This window comes from Hippocampus comes, unplaced genomic scaffold, assembly GCF_001891065.2.
Source record: "Hippocampus comes isolate QL1 unplaced genomic scaffold, H_comes_QL1_v1.1 scaffold9, whole genome shotgun sequence".
Lineage (NCBI taxonomy): Eukaryota > Metazoa > Chordata > Actinopteri > Syngnathiformes > Syngnathidae > Hippocampus > Hippocampus comes.
The window spans coordinates 3546367-3566880 of record NW_017805275.1 but is presented as its reverse complement, the minus strand read 5'-3'; the positions used below and the strand labels follow the sequence as shown (position 1 = coordinate 3566880).

At 43.4% G+C, this 20514-nt stretch overlaps 1 protein-coding gene across 1 annotated transcript in view; it reads right to left on the bottom strand.

Moving 5' to 3' along the window:
- Window positions 1–1541: 1541 nt before the first annotated feature.
- fgf16 (fibroblast growth factor 16) overlaps window positions 1542–20514 on the bottom strand; it is a 21249-nt gene continuing 2276 nt past the window's right edge. The window contains exons 2-3 of the mRNA XM_019869754.1: window positions 15598–15701; window positions 1542–4165 (exon numbers count right to left, since the gene is read on the bottom strand). Of these exons, the coding sequence (XP_019725313.1) occupies window positions 3920–4165; window positions 15598–15701 (350 nt within the window). The 3' untranslated portion in view covers window positions 1542–3919. The remainder of the gene's footprint in view (window positions 4166–15597; window positions 15702–20514) is intronic.

The window sequence follows — 20514 nt, the reverse complement described above, 5'->3', positions numbered from 1 at the left end:
CATCCAATCCAATAGTTTGGTACTATTTTGGTAGCCTAAATTTGCTCAGTCAGTACAAAATTATTGTTAAAACTACTGTAAGTCTGTTTATCCATGACAAGAGAGCAATGCGAGCCAGAATGACATGACCCGTTCTTGTCTGTTGATGGCTGGACAAAAAAAAAAAAAAAAGGGGGGGTGTTGGATTATTTTGTAAAACACACTGATTTTAAAACAACAATGTTAGAAATGATTCAATAGTTCAACATTTATCATAGAAGGTATACTAGCTGACATTGATCCGCCGTGTTGTAATCGTGCAACAGTAATCTCTGTATCGTGATTAGGGAGCAGAGGATGAGTGAAAGACTTTTTAATAAGACGTGAATGTCTCTATTCATCCCCTCTTGTGTGTATGTAAACACTTCATATCTAAGCGACCAATGAAAACTTGTATTTCAAGTTTATGTATTACTGAATGAATTCCGTCATGTTTTTAACTCTTGGCTGCTCTGCAACCAGCCGCCTTCTTGATTTGGATTTGAAAAAAAGCGATGACTCACAACACAATCAAAAGGAGCATTTCATCATTTCAAGGCACAAAGTCAGATTATGGACGTCATGTTTGAAGGTCATGTTTGACATTGAAGGTCTAATTTCACTGCACCAAGTTATCCTAAATAAGTCGAACACATAGTGGTGACTGTGAAACTATAAAGTTGATGATGCTTAATCTAGCAAATAACTGCTGATGTTTCCTTAGTGGTCGACTGAAATGGTAACTAAAACTGAAAGAGGGCTCTATTTTCATAACTAGCGCCAATGCCAGTGGATCCTCATTTTCAGCATAAGGCTCACTACTCGTGTTTGCCAATTTGGCGGACCGGTCTCCGTCGGGCTGGGCAGAATGTTTTGGAAATGCACCTGGCGGAGTGACAATAGGGCGGCAGAAAGTTAAACTACACCTTACGTCTGTGCAAGGTAGAAGTGATGTCATTAATTCATAAATATGTGACATGCTGTTCATTTGAACCCTCTGAATCACTGTTATTATGTGTTTTAAATAATCCAACTGGGCAGCACAGCTATGGAGCGGTGGTCCGTGTCGAGAATTGAATGCGTGACAAGCACAGCGCATTTAATGGGAATGAAAGGAGCCACTTTGATTTGCCACAATTGAAGTTGTTGTGACCACACCCACAGCGCCACAGCACTCCCTCTCGCAGATCCACCGGTCTGGGCTCTTCTGCAAAATTACCATTTGGAATTTTGCATTATAGGTCATTTTTATTTTCACTTTTGTTTTTCAATTTCAATTGGAGTACTCCTGAGAAAAGAAGGTCACAAAATGTATTTTGTACTATAGTAATTTACAATTCCCAATTGACTTTGGTTGTGTTGGCTACAATAATCTTAATAATTGTCATGGGGTCCAAAGCGCCTCCGTGCAGTGAAACGCCACACACTGCGCAGGATTTATGCTGATTACAAAAACAGAGGCCTTAGTGCTGCATTAATCTGCAGCATTTTCATGATGACTCAGACACAGTGACAAGCTCAAGTACAATCTACATGTTTTTAATTGGTACATCAAATTTGGATCCAGACACAAACAGTCTCACGAGCATATGTCACATAGCAGGACAATTTTATTGTCATATTAACTGCAAATCTTTATCATTTATTATTATTTTCTAAAAAATGCTTTATTGGTGTAATTTCAGTAGAATCTACGGTCGCGATAATTTCAAGTTCATTACAAAATAGAGTCTTTACAATAAATAAATATATAGATTTATATTTATACTTTATATGTCGAAAATAAATATATTTTACATCTCATAAATAGGATCGCCCATATGTACCCCTCGGCTGCTTGCCTTTTGAATAGTGTTCCTGACACACTGAACATCACACGTCAATCGCATTGATCACACCGATTATTCAAAGCTTATGGAAAGCCCTTTTAGCTTTTATTCCATATCCTTGAGATCCATCTCAATGTACTAGTAAGACAATTCAACACACTCGTAGCATGACTTTTTTTTCCCCCCATGTCTGCTGGCCTACTGGTCAGCAGATAAATCTAAATGATAAACTAACAGTAACACTACTTGACCCAACTAGCAGGCATATTTTACACACTAGTATCCTCTTGGACCCTTCTCGTAGCACCAACATTTTGCTTCGCTGGTCCCCTTTACTATATCAAAGTTGTCTTCGTAGAGTGCAGAAATTGTCATCCAGTAGTGGAAAAAAACGTTGTTATATTAGTGCACTAATGTGTCCTAATAGTGAGGACAAAGAGTGTACTTGTACGTGGTACTTAAGATGGATTGTAAGGATATTTAATAAATACACAACAGGAAATCTGTTTGGGTATTGATTTGATTAATTGCGCACTAGTAGGACAACTCCATGTGACCGATGAGGCAAAAATGTGCACTTCACAACTGTGTGCTACTAGTACCAAAGTGACATTGTAAAATTCCACTAGTTAACATCTACCGTGTCACTAGTGATACTGTGCACAAATGTCAACTAGTGCACAGTTTTGACTCAATATAGTATCATGGTGTTGCCCTTCCAGGATGTCAAACTCATCCTTCCTATCATGGAAGGCAGTGATTGAGGTTCATGTACTAGTCTGCTCCTTGTTCTCACGAGTGAAATTGATTCAGCACTCGAATCGAATGACTGAGTAGACACCTACTAATGATACCAAAATGCCCACTAGTAGTATTACGTCACTAGCAAATCGTATGTCCTACTAGTCTGCCAAAGTTGTCCTATTATAGTGCACATAGGTCATCCAACAGTGGAAGGGAGTGGTTGGAAAAACAAAAAACGTGCACTGGTAAGACAATCGATCCACTTAATGAGGACGAAGGGTGTACTAGTATGTGGCCCTTAAACTAGATTGTAACAATGTTGCTTGATGGAAAACTGTTTCAGCATGAATTTGATTCGTCACTCAGGAGTAGGACAACTTTGGTGTACTCGTTCGACATCTACGTGTTAGTGAGGCAAAAGTTTGCACTCAATGACAATATGCGCGTTGCTTGTACCACGACTGACATGATGACATTCTACCAGTTTGTACGAGTTGCTTCACTTGCAGTTGTGCTACGAATACATCAGTCGTCATTCCTTTACTGGAAGGCAATGGTGGAAAAAAAACATGACTCGTATGACGCAGTCACTTTACCAGGGAGCCGAATTGTCTTACTAGTGAGGAAAAACATTTTGGAGCATTGATATGACATCCTTGATATCCAGTTTGAGGTTTACGTGCTCGTAGGCTTAAAGGACACCTAGGACGACATGTGACTAGCAAGGCAAAACTGCACTACTTGCCAACTGCATGCTACCGCTGCTACTATGGAATAAACGCTCAAAGGGCCGTCCATACTATCCTCCGTCCTGGTGGTTCAGTAAGTGCTCTTGGATGAAGACCACATTTGTCGTGTTCTCTGTCCAGCGCGGGACATTCTCTTCTCGCTTCAGTCCGTGACCATTTGGAACGCGTCACAGGAATGTTGCGCAATGCGTGCACTGTACACTTGAGCCTTCTTCCTGTCCTTCCTTTCTCTCGGTCCATGTGGGAAAGTGCCTCCTCTTCCGTTAGCTCGAGTGCTTCCTTTCCCATCGCGTGAGGCGCCCCTCAAAAGGCCACACCGTCCGTTGGTTCCGCGCCAGCGTAGTGCTAATTGATCTCGAGGAAAAGTGGTTATAGCGCCCGACCGGAGCGTCCTCTCTTGCCGGTTTGGTCGGCCGCAGATGCAATGAAGCAACATCAGGGAACACGCAAAGATGTTTACATCAGTGCTCTTGGTAGCGAGCCGAGGCGGTGACCTCAGCGCACGGTAAACAGTTTTGTAGCAAACAACCCCCTGTGGCCACGTCGTCTTGGAAGCGGGACCGCACGTCCAAGCTGCGGTCACCTGTCCTGGAAGAGGTCCCGGTAGGCCTGAGGGATTTTCTCGATCTCCACGGGTCGCGGTAAGAAGTGTGTGAGTTTCTGGTGCTTTTTAGTCCTGCTGCCCTCCCTGGGCGAGCCGTCTTTGTTCAAGGCCACGTAGTAGAAGCGCGCCGTGTCGTTGTGCTTGTAGAGTGTGGACGCGTACGTGTTGTACCAGTTCTCCTCAAACTGCTCCCTGAACACGCACTCCGCCGTCAGCTTCCTCTGCGAGGAGAGGGGAAAAAATGACACATTAGGGTCCGTCTACATGAGAGAGTCTTTCCTTATTCCCATGTGCACGTGGACTTGACTGGAAATGTTGTAATTTACAAGCCAGACCAGTAGTTGGTAAGGGCTTCACGAGTTTGAAAACAATCATGTAATGATGATCGTTCTTTCCCCTCAATATTGCAGATGCGATTCAACCCTTCGAGCGCCAAAGTAGCAAAATTGGACCAAGCAACTTTGACAGTGTGCATTTATCTCAAACCATTTTCCAGCTACAACCTTTTGAAAGAGTGATATCAAAACGGACTTTTTTATTGAAAAAACCTCTGCCGCCTAAAGCGTTAGTATGATTTTTTTTTTTTCAAAGTAATCTTCCCATGTACTTTTAACAAAACAAACAATTAAGTATCTGGTATTACAAATAAAACATATCACAAATATATACATAAAACCTTTGGTGCTATAGGTTAGCCTTACGTTAAAACGCAAACGAACCATGAATTCATGACAGACAGTTAATTTATGTATTTCAATTTGAGTTGTTAACTTCCTAAAACACTTTGTCTTGCTCTCTTTTAAGCGGTTACTGCGACAACTTGATACAATTCTACCAAACAAGTGTGGCGTAAACATAAATCGTGAATCAGATGTTTCATGTAGCAATGGTAAGTAAGCAATGCAGACTTCTTAAGCACTGAATTTATACATATATATATATATATATATATCTGCAAAGTATATAAAGTATTTATAGGAATTTCTAAACTCAAATTACCAAATCGGAAGCTTAGTAAGTAAAGTAAAATAGAGCTTCATTGTATTGTCATTTAAACATACAGTGACAAAATAATGAAATAGAAGGTGAACAGTTTGTGTGTCTTGCTTTTGTTCAATCATTATGCGGTTCCTTCTGGCTGGTGAATGCACCTTGGCCACCAGAGGGCAGTGCCATATATGCATAATATATTATGCATTCAAGAAGAAGACAATCACAAATTAGCTGCAGTCAGATGAGTTGTTTTGCGTCGAAGAAAAAGAATATTATCTGTGAACATTTGTGTTTGGACATCAGTTGCTTAAAAAGTTCGACCCGAGTTAGAATAATTTGCCTGTCTATGGTATTTTCCATTACGTGTTAGCATAAAAAATTGTTCACTATCTGCCAAACGGTTGCTTCTTATGAAGTTCACTGCCACCATCTTGTGCTTGTAAATTTAATTTTTCCTTGCAACTCAGGACAAAAAAATCGGCGAGTGGCAGCTTCACTCCGAACGACTCACATTGGGTCATTTGTAAGTCAGGGTACAACTGTCTCATCAGCATGGATAGTTTTTCCTACCCTGTTGGATCAACATCTTACTTGGTAAACAGCATTGACTGGGTCCCTTTTGGACCAAATGCTGGGCTTGCCATTTCACCCAATGTGTGTTAGTTTTAACCTAGCAGCTCAAAGAATGGATGATTTTTTTTTTTTTTTTTGCCAATGTCCTGACATAATTTCCCACATCACACAATCACTTTTCAGTCCACTTTCCTGTAGATATACAGTAGTCCATCATTTCAGAACCTTTACAAATTTGGACTATATGAACAGATCTTAAGTTTGCAATTGGTTGCAACTGTCTGGGAACTTACAGGGCTATTTTGCAAGGAAGGGCCGGGAAATCACAGTCGCATTGCCTCCTTCAAAAAAAAAAAAAAAAGAAAGCAACATCTTGCGACTGAATTTCAACATTCAATGGGAGAAGCTTTGCATGGATTTATGACTTCATCGTCCTTCAACTGCAGCCACTGAATAACGCAGCTGCTGAACTGGAACACTGATTTTGGACTGTTTTTGTCTGTGTCTGTATGGGTTTACGATTTATTTGGTTGCAAACAGTCCATCGTACACCCCGCTTTATTCCCCAAATCATCTGGGATGGACTCAATCTCAGCCGCGGCCCGAAAAGAAGACAAGCGGTGCAGAAACTGGATGGGTGGGTGGAAGTAATATCGGGCACATCACCAAAAGTAACAGTTTTTATCCATTTTCATTGACGTTTTGAAGTTGCAACTCACAGTACACAACTGATTGAGACAAATGCTCATGATCTTTGCTCTTCCCCTTCAAAGTTGTCGGTGTAAATAATTCACATTTCAGACAGTTGCAGCCCTTCAACCAAATGAGGAGTTAGAGGATGTTTTTGCTCTCCATGGGCTCGGTTTGTCATCATCAGTGATTTCAATAGTGAGGTGGAGCGGCCGTAGCTTATCCCAGCTCACTTTGAGTGAAAGACAAAAAGACACAATGTTTCTCTTGACTGTAGCGGTTTCCGTATGTGTGTGTGGATGGTAGATTTTTAGTCTCGTCAGATTTCCTCCGTCATGTGTTGCCATATCAGTTGAATCTGCCTGGACCCTTTGGTATCTGTAGTGCTGGTCCATGTAACTTGAACTGTATTAACAATTGGACGGTTCACGGTAACTATAGTTAAAGACATTTCTCCAAACCATCACATTTCAAATTTTTAGCCAACTGGCCATCAATAATGTCCTCTGATTTATTTTTTTGAAGGAAGCTAGATTTGACTATTCATCCTATGTCAGTAGGGATGTCCACTCATCAATACATTTTAAAATCGGTATCTCTGTTTAGTATGTTGTGTATCGGTGAATTTTCTTTTTTTTTTTTGTCATGGTGTTGAACAATTAAAGTAACGCTCATCACCCCCATGCCGTCCATCGCCGTTTCCGGGTTCTCAGTCCCGCCTTTTTGCATATTTCTTGCACTGTCACATCTCTTATTTTATACTCCCTGCATTGAATTATGTTGTAATTTCACTGTTGGCCCCAAGATGACAAAATGCTCTTGTTATACACTGTGTAAATTTGAAGGAAGACAAAAGGTAGGAAGTAAGGCCAACAGTTTTTCAAGCTCAGCCAAGTTTGTGCTGAACAATTTTCAACGTTGAATTCTGTGTAATCCTGCTTTTTATGTGTACAGAAAGTCACGGTTGTCGATTCATATTAGAATTTGGATCTTTGGGCGTAATTATTGGTTTATATTAGGAGATGACACATTTGTTAATGTGGAAAAAATAGAATGTGTTTTGTAAACACACATCGGTACACTGTAACGCTATACAATATTTTTGTCTCATCGATTGTGATTGCTCCCTTTTACCATATTTTCCACACTGTAAGGCGCTTCGGAGTATAAGGCGCACCTTCAACGAGTGGCCTATTTTAAAACTGTTTTCATATAGAGGGCACATTGCATTACAAGGTGCATAGAATAGACGCTAAAATAGTAGCTGCGGTGACGTTATGCATCCACTAGATGAAACTACGCTAAAGAGAATACAATACAATACAGCTTTATTGACGTAGCGCTTTCACAACCGCTGCAGCTGTAACAAAGCGCTTTACTGAACAATTAAAATACTACGTCCAAGAAATCAGAATATTGATCCAAATATAAGGCGCACTGTCAGCTTTTGAATTGAATGTTTTTAGATGCGCCTTATAGTGTGGAAAATACAGGGACCTGTACAATATTTTATGTTTTTCTTTGTATTATTCAAAAATGTGTTTGAAGACCTTAAAAAATAAGAGCCGTTAATGCGACAACAACACGCTTGAGGATGTACTAGGGAGTCCTCAAACAGGGTATTTCTATATCATGGATTTAGGTAGGTGGGGTTTCCTCTATTGATTAGGAATTGTACCAGATGATGTACATGATTCCGTTGTGTGGTGTTTTATTGAATTGTTGTGTAGTATATGGGCATCCAGTATGTAGTGATAGTGATATTAGAGGTGGCGAAAAATTCACAGCCCGTGAATGCCGCAAAGTCCTCTCAATGTCTTTTGGCTGCTCATGATCTGTACACCCAACTTAACTTACAATCGGCCATGCCGGTTTAAAATGGAGCTTGAAAGAATGTTTAAGCACAAATGCGATGAGGCAGTTCCCCATGGCCTCCCGCAATATCGTGTGCGTGTCACCGAAGTGAACCCGCAGAAACTCATTGAAGCAGGTGCTCATTATGACAAGGGCGAGTCATTAGGGATGACTTTTCACTTTACATTCCTCACTCGCTCTGCAGACCTGCTGACCTCTCGTCGTGCTGGGGGGGATCATTTCCCTCCCCGTAATGCAGCATGAACGCTTAACAGGCGTACACACACAAGCACACACACAGCGAGCGTCTCTAAAAGCTGTCCTGACAGCGCAGCGTGAGCGATGGCTGCCGGTTCAGCGGGTGAGAGCGAGCTGGCTGGCTGAGCCTGTGAGAGCAATAGGAAGACACAAGGGTTCGAGCTCCTCGGCCGCCAAAGACCAGTCAGTCATGCAACGCCTGCTTCTTGTTCTGCTCTGTGAGCAGCCAGCAGAGGAGAATCCCCCCTGCCCCCCCTCCCCCCCTTCTCTAAAAGCTGTCCTGACAGCGCAGCGTGAGCGATGGCTGCCGGTTCAGCGGGTGAGAGCGAGCTGGCTGGCTGAGCCTGTGAGAGCAATAGGAAGACACAAGGGTTCGAGCTCCTCGGCCGCCAAAGACCAGTCAGTCATGCAACGCCTGCTTCTTGTTCTGCTCTGTGAGCAGCCAGCAGAGGAGAATCCCCCCTGCCCCCCCTCCCCCCCTCCCCAAAACGGGAGCCCCCATCGAAGCGATTGCGAAGGAGCTGGGATTTAGCTAATGATCTGTCAGGCTGAGCAGAACTGTTTTGTGTACACACAACGCTGAAGACACATGACCGGACCGTCCTATTAGACACTTACTTCGGCGCATCACAAGCTCGTCAAGGTCTGGTTACTCGTTGGGATGGGAGAGCCCCTTTAACTTTTGACCCCAGTCTCCTTACTCAGGGGCAAAATGGTGCACCAGTAGTGTGGGCAAATGCCGCACAGCACACACACAAAAAAATCCTTTGTTGAATCTTGTATCATCGTCCAACACATATTTATTTGTGGTTTGACATTTGCTAATTTGCATGACCATTTTTGGGGAAGGGAACTTAACTCCTGTTATTGACTGAAACTCTTCTCTGTTCGCTATATCTATGCGCTGATGCCAAAAGAATAAAGTGTCTTCTTTGGTGCTATCTTGTGGAATTTTCTGTGTTGTTGTTGTTGTTAGGTTTGTTTCGTCTGCATTTGAAATGACCTCTTTTGTCGGTGGTCCTTGACTGCACCTCAAAAGTAAAAGTACAAGCCCAAACAATACGCTGCTGTTACTACAAACCTGTTTAGGGTGGGCATCAATTGCAGATTATTTTAAATGACCTGTGGCCGTGGTTCGGCCCTATTTCCCACAAATAGCGTGGGTTCACTGTATCTCGTTGCCCTACTTAAGTGTTTCATTTTTTTGACTTTTTACTTTTACTCCCTCCATTTGAAAACTGTCCAGCTAATGTTGTAAGTAAAATGATAGTATCATTCTTTTTCCTGTTAGGCCAGAATGATAACGGGGTGTTATCAGAAGCATCATTTAAAGAACGGCTCAAAATTTTTGCTAAACTTGATGCGCACCTCATTGCTTATCATCTCTGATACCTTTATGAGTACAAGTGCATTTTTAAAAATAAAATTAAGCAATGTCACATGTATATACTACAATGTGTAAAAAGTAAGTGAAGTGGAGTTTAAAAGCAAATAAAAAGGGCTATTATGGAGAAAATACTCTTGGTCGCGCTCACATTCCCCAAACTTCCGTGTTAGGTTCATTGAAGTCTCTAAATTGTCCGCAGGTGTGAATGTGGGTGTTAACGGTTGTTTGTCTATGTGGGCGCTGCAACTGACTAGTGAACAATGCACAGTCCACCACGCCTTTCGCCTAAAGTCAGCTCGATTCGACTCCAGTTCCCCGTAACCCTGAACAGGTTACGCGGTATAGACAATGAACAGATGATGGAGAAATACAGGAACACTCCAAGAACTGAGGCAGACCGAGCAGAACTACTAAGCGGTGCAGTTCCTCAGGCATAAACCGGCTCGCACGTAACATTGTGGAACGACCACATGAAAGTCTACAGGAATGCTCTTGGTTGCGAAAGAAGTTGTCTCCGCTGAACATAAGACAATCTTCAATACTGTGCAAGTATTGCAAAAAGGCTCCAGACTTTAATTCATCTCAGAAGCTGTTTAGGTGCCTGTAGGTGATGACACGAGGCTGGCGTCGGTCCCAAGCGCGGCTCACCAAACCACAGCAATACTGGTAGTTGGAAATGAATTTATGACTTTGAAGTCAACTGTGAAAATTCACTTCAAAGCCACGATATGAAGCAGATAATTTAACTATTAAGAGTGTGAGACTTAGGGTAGCTGGGCAATTTGTCTTCGGGCCAAAGTCATGTAATGCTCCGTAATCCACAGTTAGCAGGTCATTGATGCTCACACCTAATTGTGGTCTTCCTCCGAAACATAGAGAGCAGAACGGGAACTCACAGAATCCCAGGCAGACGTTAAAGCAGAAGGCTGGGCAACCAGCCAGAGGAACGAGCAAAGGTGGTATGGCTGACTTTGTGGTCAAAGGCGGAGGGGGTTCACAGGACAGCGTTGTAGTGTCTCCCATGGTTGAATGTTTTACAATCTGAGAATCAGAGATTCTTCCACAAAGCCTCAATTTGTAGGGTTGTAACCGACTGCGATGGACATGCTGTGATCGGCCATCATGGCAGACGGTGCTTGACAAACAGATTGTGACAGGTGCTCCTGTTTTGGTTAGTAATAGAATTGAAATCAGCTCAGCTGTTAACTGTTATAAACTGTTCTAATTACAATGAAGTCGCTGATGGTGTAGTGGTACACTCGCCGGACTTGGGTGCGGCCAGCGTGAGATCGCTTCCCACTCAGTGACGGTGTGCATGTGGGTGTGACTGGTTGTTTGTCTCTATATGTGCCCTACAACAGACTGTTGTAGTCCACCTTCCGCCCGAAGTCAGCTGGGATAGGCTTCCCACAGCCAGCAACTCCCCACGACCCTCTTCAGGATAAGCGGCGTTGAAAATGGATAGATGGTTAATTACAACGACTACTCACATTTGACTAGCTGGGGTATGGCGTCAATGAAAGGGATGGCCACTATTTAGACTTGGGTGTCGTTGGTCGGGAGTACAGCTGGGCTCCCCGACCTTCCCCAATCACTGCTCCCCACCATCCACCATCACCCGCCCCTCAACCCCTGAGGGTCAAAGCCTCGGGATAGCAGACTCTGATAGCACACAGTAACAATATCTGCCGTCTCAAAACAATGGGCGTGTTTAAAGGTAGAAAGGTGGCCTCTGTTTGGAACGCTGGCTGGAGTTTGGGGGTGGGGGTGGGGTGAGCTGGGCCCCGAGAGGCCCCTCAGGTAATGCCTTGGGACACCTGATACACATAACCCTCACATACTCCGACCCCCCCCACCCCCCCACCCCTCCCAGGCCCCCTTTTTGTCTTCATCTCTTTCCTCTCTCTTGAGATAAAAAACATTCTGCATGCATGACAGAGAGCGGGAGATTCTTGAGAACTAAGCAAAGTGGCTGCTTCCATGTTTCACGCTGAAGGGCATCAAGTTCACCAACAATGCACCTCTGAAGGGCTGGAATCACTTTGGAAATACTTGATCAACATTTCTGTATTGCTGCGAGCTTGAATGAGTAGTTTGAATCCATCTCAAATGTGTCAAGCTCAAGTTTGTCTGAGCTTTAGGCTGCCTTGTGACCTGCTGTCTAGGGTTCATTCTAGATGTGAGGCATCAAGAGGATTGGAGAGGAGTGTGTGAGATCACATTGTTTTGTCTCACTTCAATTTCCTATCAGCCCACGAGCCTTGACAATGGTCTGAAACCCCAGTGCAGCACCCTCCCGTCCCCACCTCCCCCCCTCCCCAAAAAGGGAGCCCCCATCGAAGCGATTGCGAAGGAGCTGGGATTTAGCTAATGATCTGTCAGGCTGAGCAGAACTGTTTTGTGTACACACAACGCTGAAGACACATGACCGGACCGTCCTATTAGACACTTACTTCGGCGCATCACAAGCTCGTCAAGGTCTGGTTCCTCGTTGGGATGGGAGAGCCCCTTTAACTTTTGACCCCAGTCTCCTTACTCAGGGGCAAAATGGTGCACCAGTAGTGTGGGCAAATGCCGCACAGCACACACACAAAAAAATCCTTTGTTGAATCTTGTATCATCGTCCAACACATATTTATTTGTGGTTTGACATTTGCTAATTTGCATGACCATTTTTGGGGAAGGGAACTTAACTCCTGTTATTGACTGAAACTCTTCTCTGTTCGCTATATCTATGCGCTGATGCCAAAAGAATAAAGTGTCTTCTTTGGTGCTATCTTGTGGAATTTTCTGTGTTGTTGTTGTTGTTAGGTTTGTTTCGTCTGCATTTGAAATGACCTCTTTTGTCGGTGGTCCTTGACTGCACCTCAAAAGTAAAAGTACAAGCCCAAACAATACGCTGCTGTTACTACAAACCTGTTTAGGGTGGGCATCAATTGCAGATTATTTTAAATGACCTGTGGCCGTGGTTCGGCCCTATTTCCCACAAATAGCGTGGGTTCACTGTATCTCGTTGCCCTACTTAAGTGTTTCATTTTTTTGACTTTTTACTTTTACTCCCTCCATTTGAAAACTGTCCAGCTAATGTTGTAAGTAAAATGATAGTATCATTCTTTTTCCTGTTAGGCCAGAATGATAACGGGGTGTTATCAGAAGCATCATTTAAAGAACGGCTCAAAATTTTTGCTAAACTTGATGCGCACCTCATTGCTTATCATCTCTGATACCTTTATGAGTACAAGTGCATTTTTAAAAATAAAATTAAGCAATGTCACATGTATATACTACAATGTGTAAAAAGTAAGTGAAGTGGAGTTTAAAAGCAAATAAAAAGGGCTATTATGGAGAAAATACTCTTGGTCGCGCTCACATTCCCCAAACTTCCGTGTTAGGTTCATTGAAGTCTCTAAATTGTCCGCAGGTGTGAATGTGGGTGTTAACGGTTGTTTGTCTATGTGGGCGCTGCAACTGACTAGTGAACAATGCACAGTCCACCACGCCTTTCGCCTAAAGTCAGCTCGATTCGACTCCAGTTCCCCGTAACCCTGAACAGGTTACGCGGTATAGACAATGAACAGATGATGGAGAAATACAGGAACACTCCAAGAACTGAGGCAGACCGAGCAGAACTACTAAGCGGTGCAGTTCCTCAGGCATAAACCGGCTCGCACGTAACATTGTGGAACGACCACATGAAAGTCTACAGGAATGCTCTTGGTTGCGAAAGAAGTTGTCTCCGCTGAACATAAGACAATCTTCAATACTGTGCAAGTATTGCAAAAAGGCTCCAGACTTTAATTCATCTCAGAAGCTGTTTAGGTGCCTGTAGGTGATGACACGAGGCTGGCGTCGGTCCCAAGCGCGGCTCACCAAACCACAGCAATACTGGTAGTTGGAAATGAATTTATGACTTTGAAGTCAACTGTGAAAATTCACTTCAAAGCCACGATATGAAGCAGATAATTTAACTATTAAGAGTGTGAGACTTAGGGTAGCTGGGCAATTTGTCTTCGGGCCAAAGTCATGTAATGCTCCGTAATCCACAGTTAGCAGGTCATTGATGCTCACACCTAATTGTGGTCTTCCTCCGAAACATAGAGAGCAGAACGGGAACTCACAGAATCCCAGGCAGACGTTAAAGCAGAAGGCTGGGCAACCAGCCAGAGGAACGAGCAAAGGTGGTATGGCTGACTTTGTGGTCAAAGGCGGAGGGGGTTCACAGGACAGCGTTGTAGTGTCTCCCATGGTTGAATGTTTTACAATCTGAGAATCAGAGATTCTTCCACAAAGCCTCAATTTGTAGGGTTGTAACCGACTGCGATGGACATGCTGTGATCGGCCATCATGGCAGACGGTGCTTGACAAACAGATTGTGACAGGTGCTCCTGTTTTGGTTAGTAATAGAATTGAAATCAGCTCAGCTGTTAACTGTTATAAACTGTTCTAATTACAATGAAGTCGCTGATGGTGTAGTGGTACACTCGCCGGACTTGGGTGCGGCCAGCGTGAGATCGCTTCCCACTCAGTGACGGTGTGCATGTGGGTGTGACTGGTTGTTTGTCTCTATATGTGCCCTACAACAGACTGTTGTAGTCCACCTTCCGCCCGAAGTCAGCTGGGATAGGCTTCCCACAGCCAGCAACTCCCCACGACCCTCTTCAGGATAAGCGGCGTTGAAAATGGATAGATGGTTAATTACAACGACTACTCACATTTGACTAGCTGGGGTATGGCGTCAATGAAAGGGATGGCCACTATTTAGACTTGGGTGTCGTTGGTCGGGAGTACAGCTGGGCTCCCCGACCTTCCCCAATCACTGCTCCCCACCATCCACCATCACCCGCCCCTCAACCCCTGAGGGTCAAAGCCTCGGGATAGCAGACTCTGATAGCACACAGTAACAATATCTGCCGTCTCAAAACAATGGGCGTGTTTAAAGGTAGAAAGGTGGCCTCTGTTTGGAACGCTGGCTGGAGTTTGGGGGTGGGGGTGGGGTGAGCTGGGCCCCGAGAGGCCCCTCAGGTAATGCCTTGGGACACCTGATACACATAACCCTCACATACTCCGACCCCCCCCACCCCCCCACCCCTCCCAGGCCCCCTTTTTGTCTTCATCTCTTTCCTCTCTCTTGAGATAAAAAACATTCTGCATGCATGACAGAGAGCGGGAGATTCTTGAGAACTAAGCAAAGTGGCTGCTTCCATGTTTCACGCTGAAGGTCATCAAGTTCACCAACAATGCACCTCTGAAGGTCTGGAATCACTTTGGAAATACTTGATCAACATTTCTGTATTGCTGCGAGCTTGAATGAGTAGTTTGAATCCATCTCAAATGTGTCAAGCTCAAGTTTGTCTGAGCTTTAGGCTGCCTTGTGACCTGCTGTCTAGGGTTCATTCTAGATGTGAGGCATCAAGAGGATTGGAGAGGAGTGTGTGAGACATCATTGTTTTGTCTCACTTCAATTTCCTATCAGCCCACGAGCCTTGACAATGGTCTGAAACCCAGATGATTACATATGTATTTGCCAGCAAACACTCTCGATAGGACATTCAGAGAAGAAAAGATCACAGAGTGCACTTTTGACCTATAATCTTGAGCTTCGGGAGTTCATCTGAAACAATTGGCAGAATATCCACTTCTGTCAAACAAAAATAAAACTGCCTAATCTGCTTTGCCAAGAACTGGGCACAAGACGATCAGACAGAAGCAGAGAAGGGACCGACCTCATAAATAAAGTAAGGTTACGTTCAAACCAAAACTTTTAACACTGCAAACTTCCCCTTGAATCGATAAAATCTTACATAATGACTCATCCTTGACTTATATTGTTGCAAAGCATTGTGCGTTATTTTGAGTCTTCAGGCAAGGAATGCAAAGAAATGGGGGGTTTTGACTCACCGACCCATAGAGCTCTCCTTTCTCATTCATGCCGAGGTACAGTCCGGCGTCCACGCCCCTGATGCTGACCAGACCGACTGCCAGACTGATGAACTCCAGGATACCTTGGGATCAAACATGCAAGCTGGTCAGGAAGCACTCTACTGTATACGCCCAGAAAGAGAAGCCTGTGCACTTGGACGATGAAGTTATTCTTTTTCTACTGCTCTCACCTTGGATAGCTGTGATACACTTATAAAGGCAGGAACATGTTTGTGTTTAATTTCCTTTTCCTGCCCTACTGGGCCATCTACTAGTGGACTGGACTGGTTTCTTTCTTTCTTTTATTTTTTTAAATCAGCTGCTTTGTTTCATGGGGCACTTCAGTTCTTAGGAGCAAGTGGAGAAATGATATATCACATATCATTACAAAACATACTGTGACATTATATTAGATTACATTACATATGTAAATATTAAAGGTTCAGCGACTAATCGATTAATCGTTTAGTTAATTCACTGACTTATCGTTCAGCAACAGTGACTTAAAATTGCCCAACGCCTCTGATTTCAGGCTCTCAACAGAGACTGAATTTAAATGAAGTGGGGTACACCCTGAATTGGTCGCCAGCCAATCGCAAGGCACACATAGACGAACAACTATTCGCTCTCACAGTCACAAGTAGGGACAATATAAAGTGGTCAATTAACCTACAGTGGTTGTTTTAAAGTGGTCTATAAATACAGTTGAGTAGAGTACATGTTTTTGGAATGTGGGAGGAACCCGGACGATCCGAAGAAAACGAACGCAGGCACAAGGAAAACAGGCAAACTAACACATGTCGGCCTCGCAGTGCAGAGGTGCAGGGTTTGATTCTGGCTCCTGCCTTCCTGTGTGGAGTTTGCATGTTCTCCCCGTGCCTGCGTGCGTTTTCTCTGGGTACTCCGGTTTCCTCCCACATTCCAAAAACATGCATAGCAGGTTAATGGGACACTCTAAATTGTCCCTTGGTGTGAGTGTGAGCGTGGATGGTAGTTGTTTGTCTATGTGCGCCCTGCGATTGGCTGACAATCGGTTCAGGGTATACCTCGCCCACTGCCCGAAGACAGCTGGGATAGGCTCCAGCACCCCCCGCGACCCTTGTGAGGATAAAGCCGATCAAAAAATGGATGGATGAATGGCTGAAAAACACCACTGTGAAGCGGCATCACTGTGCATCCAACAAGAAGGGTTGGCATTTGGCGGAGCGATTACAGAGTGGCAGCAGCAAGAGACTACCCAGAAAAGCATCCAAATTACTCTGAGGGCTTTACGTGGCCTTTTATTCGTGAGACAAAACTGAGCATTAGTTTTAACTGCCAAAAGCGTGCTGTCAGTACGAATCGTAAAGCGCTGGATGTTACTTGTACTAATAGCATGCAAATGTCAACTAGTGCACAGTTTTGCCTCACTCACGACATCCTACTAGTGTATAGAATTGTCATGCAGTCAAAAAATAACTTAAGATGCATCCTTTCTACAACTGCGCTGAATTGTCTTACTAGTATGGGAGTGTGGGACAAATAAAGGATATCTAATCTAATCTAATCTAATCTAATCTAATCTAATCTAATCTAGTAAGGTCATGGCCATGTCTACTAGTAGGCTAAATGGATCTTTTGCTGAATATCGTGAATATGGAATACAGTAAAAACTCAAAGGGCTTTCCATAACTGTCTGTTTATTGGTTGACTGTCTCGAAATGGAAGTTTCTATTGGAGCATCACTTTAATTTGAACTCCTATTAACACTGAACTAATTGTTCCCATCCTGTATGATCATCACTTTTAATGGTTAAAGCTAAACTGGATATTTGTCGCAAATATCTGTAATTCACTTTTGCCAATTCTCAAAGAACATTTGAGATATCCACAGAATGTGAGTTTTGTAATGTATGGCGTTTGTAATTACAGGTATGTACAATTCAGTTGCAGAGACGCCGCCACTGTATTGTAAATATTACTAATACAAGATTGGGCTCTGCAATGTATAAAGCGACCCACAAGTTATATTTGAGGCATTTGAATAAATTTGCACTTGCTGTACAGCCAAGACTATAGTCCTGATTTTGTTGACTGTTTTACAAAGTGATTTTTGTCTTATGCTTGAAAAGTGACACGAGAAATGTTTTGCGAGCGGTTGGTGCCCCAACCTTTTCCTCACCTAACTAGCAGTGACATTTATGAGGAAGCTGAGCCTTGTGTGCCTCCGATGCTGACTCACAGGAAGTTCCAGTGCAAGCGTACACGTGAACTTCAAAGGGTCTGAAACAAGCAGTCAAATTAAAAGCCTGGATGCTGGGATGCAGAGGTTAGCAGTCAGAGAGGATCCAGCTGGCAGAGGCCAGTGTTCGGCCACCTGGGCCCCATCTTCCCCCGAGCTCCCGGGGTGCCAAACACTGACAGTGTGCCTTTTTAATCAGAGCCATGTCTGACAAAAGGCCTCGCATCTGAACCTTAAGTCGAGCCAGAGACAAACAGGAGGACCACCCATCCTTTCTATGCGCACCGTCCTGTTTTTTTGGAAGCCTCCACTGGAACTCTACCAGTAATTCAGCTTCAGCCTGCACCTGCATGCAACACGTCCGCACCCTTACGGCACTTATTAGTGGCCAAGGAGAGGAGAGGAGAGACACCTGCGCCCAAAGGGGTCCTGAAGGGGGCCGTGCTTTTCCCTGCCCGCCAGGTGACTGTGACGCACGGCCGCGTATCCACTGGGGATGTAAAGAGCTCAGGAGTGACACCGTTGGAGATTTACTTAATTGTTGCCTCACCGACATACAATATGTAGTCTACATTTGCATGTGAAAGCAAGTTGGTATACTGTAGGTAATTTATGGAAAACATTAAGATCATTCATAACTTTAATGCTTCCAGAATGTAATGTCATTTCCATTTAAACAGTGGTGGGATGCAATGAAGCACAACACATTTGTTACTGCAAGTAAAATTCAAAGTTCCATACATTGGAGAGTAGATAAATACTTTGTTTGCTTTGTCAAAAATAACCTTGTTACTTTTTTAACTTCCACAGATAATGACACCATGAAAAAAGACTGCAATTGACTTTTTAAATGAATGATTGAGAACTCAAGAGATTCTCCTTCCATAGACTTTTGACAATTATGTAGTTGTTCACAATGTCTCACTTTCCATTATGTAATATTCCTTGCAGGGCACTTTGTGACTATGAAGAAAAAAGTGCTGTAGGCTATATATCAATTTGATTTACGTTTGTTTACACTTATTATACATAATTTTCTACTTGACATACAATATAGCCCTGGCCTTTACACACACACACACACACACACACACACACACACACACACACACACACATATAGAGAGAGAGAGAGAGAGAGAGAGAGAGAGAGAGAGAGAGAGATGTGTGTGCATCTGTGTATTTCAGTATATATATATATACAGCATATCAAATGTAATTTGTATTTGTAATTTTAAGTGTTCTCTTTACCTTTTTTAATATGTATTTATGAATACATGTTATTTGCCATCTCATAGCTGATTTATTTTTTTTTACACAATACTTTTAGTTTTTTTGAATAAAACCCATTTTGCCTTTCTAATATTTCCTATGGGAAAATGTGTTTGATATGTTTGATCCTAGCAATTCTAATCTACCTTGTTGGTTTTTTTTTTTAGTGTAATCATATCATCCTAACTAGACCGATTGATTGCTTTGTCCGTGAAACCAGGATAATCCGGCGATGAAGTCTCTGAAGGACAAATTATCTTCCGCCCAGTTCAAAGTCACCGAGCATCGCAATCAGATTCAGTTTCTGAAGCAAGAATTGAAATTGGCTCAGAAGGTACAAAACATCTCACCTATTGTGATCGCCAAACATCCTAATGTGGCATTAATCACTTTGTTCCAGGTTCTCGTGAGTGAGGTTGGGGAAGACGCCAACATTCAGCAGTTACTAAGCTGTGCGGGAAGCTTTCGAGGACGTGCGCAGCAGATACTGGCTCTTCAATCAAGGGTAAAGCGTGTAACATACAACATGATTTTAAACACCTTAAATGATGCGCAAATGGTTGTTTGTCGATTTGTGCCCTGCGACTGGCTGGCAACCAGTTCAGGGTGTATCCTGGCTACTGCTCGAAGACAGCCGGGATAGGCTCCAGCACACCCCGCGACCTTCGTGAGGATAAGCGGATTAGAAAATGGGTGGATGAATGGATTGATTATAAAATATGAGAAAACCCACACTTGATTTGCATGTCCTTACAACACAACACACTGCAGTCATAACATTTTATGTCGTTGTATTAAGACTGACCTGTGAGAGGCAGCATGGCGCCACAGGGCATCAAGACCGCTGAAAAATACACAGAAGAAAAAAATGGAAGAAGCTAGGCTAACTGTTAGCTTGTCCAGTACATCGGGCTGCATTCCAGAAAAGTGGGAAGGTGGAAAATTCACACCATAGACCATAGGATAATCCCTCAGGATAATTTTTATACACAACTGATAATCAGACCATTGATCTTAAGAGAGTAAATACTGCATGCTCCTATTTGTCCCGATTTTCTGTTGGTCTGGACTCCGCTAACAAAGTCCTCCACTGATGTCTGTGACTTAGCCAAACTCCGCGTTGACCATACACATCAGAATTTGCCATTGAACAAATACAATATTTACCATTGTCAGACCCATGTCCCAACAGAGGGAAAATGCTCAAGTTACACAGTACCTCTCTTTAGCATTAGCAATGACACAAATGATTCCAAGACTACAGACAGAAAGTGTGAAGTCAGGTGAGGCAAAGGCGATCTGAATCGTGTCGTGTGTGTGTGTGTGTGTGTGTGTGTGTGTGTGTGTGTGTGTGTGTGTGTGTGTGTGTGTGTGTGTGTGTGTGTGTGTGAGAGGGGGGCGTCC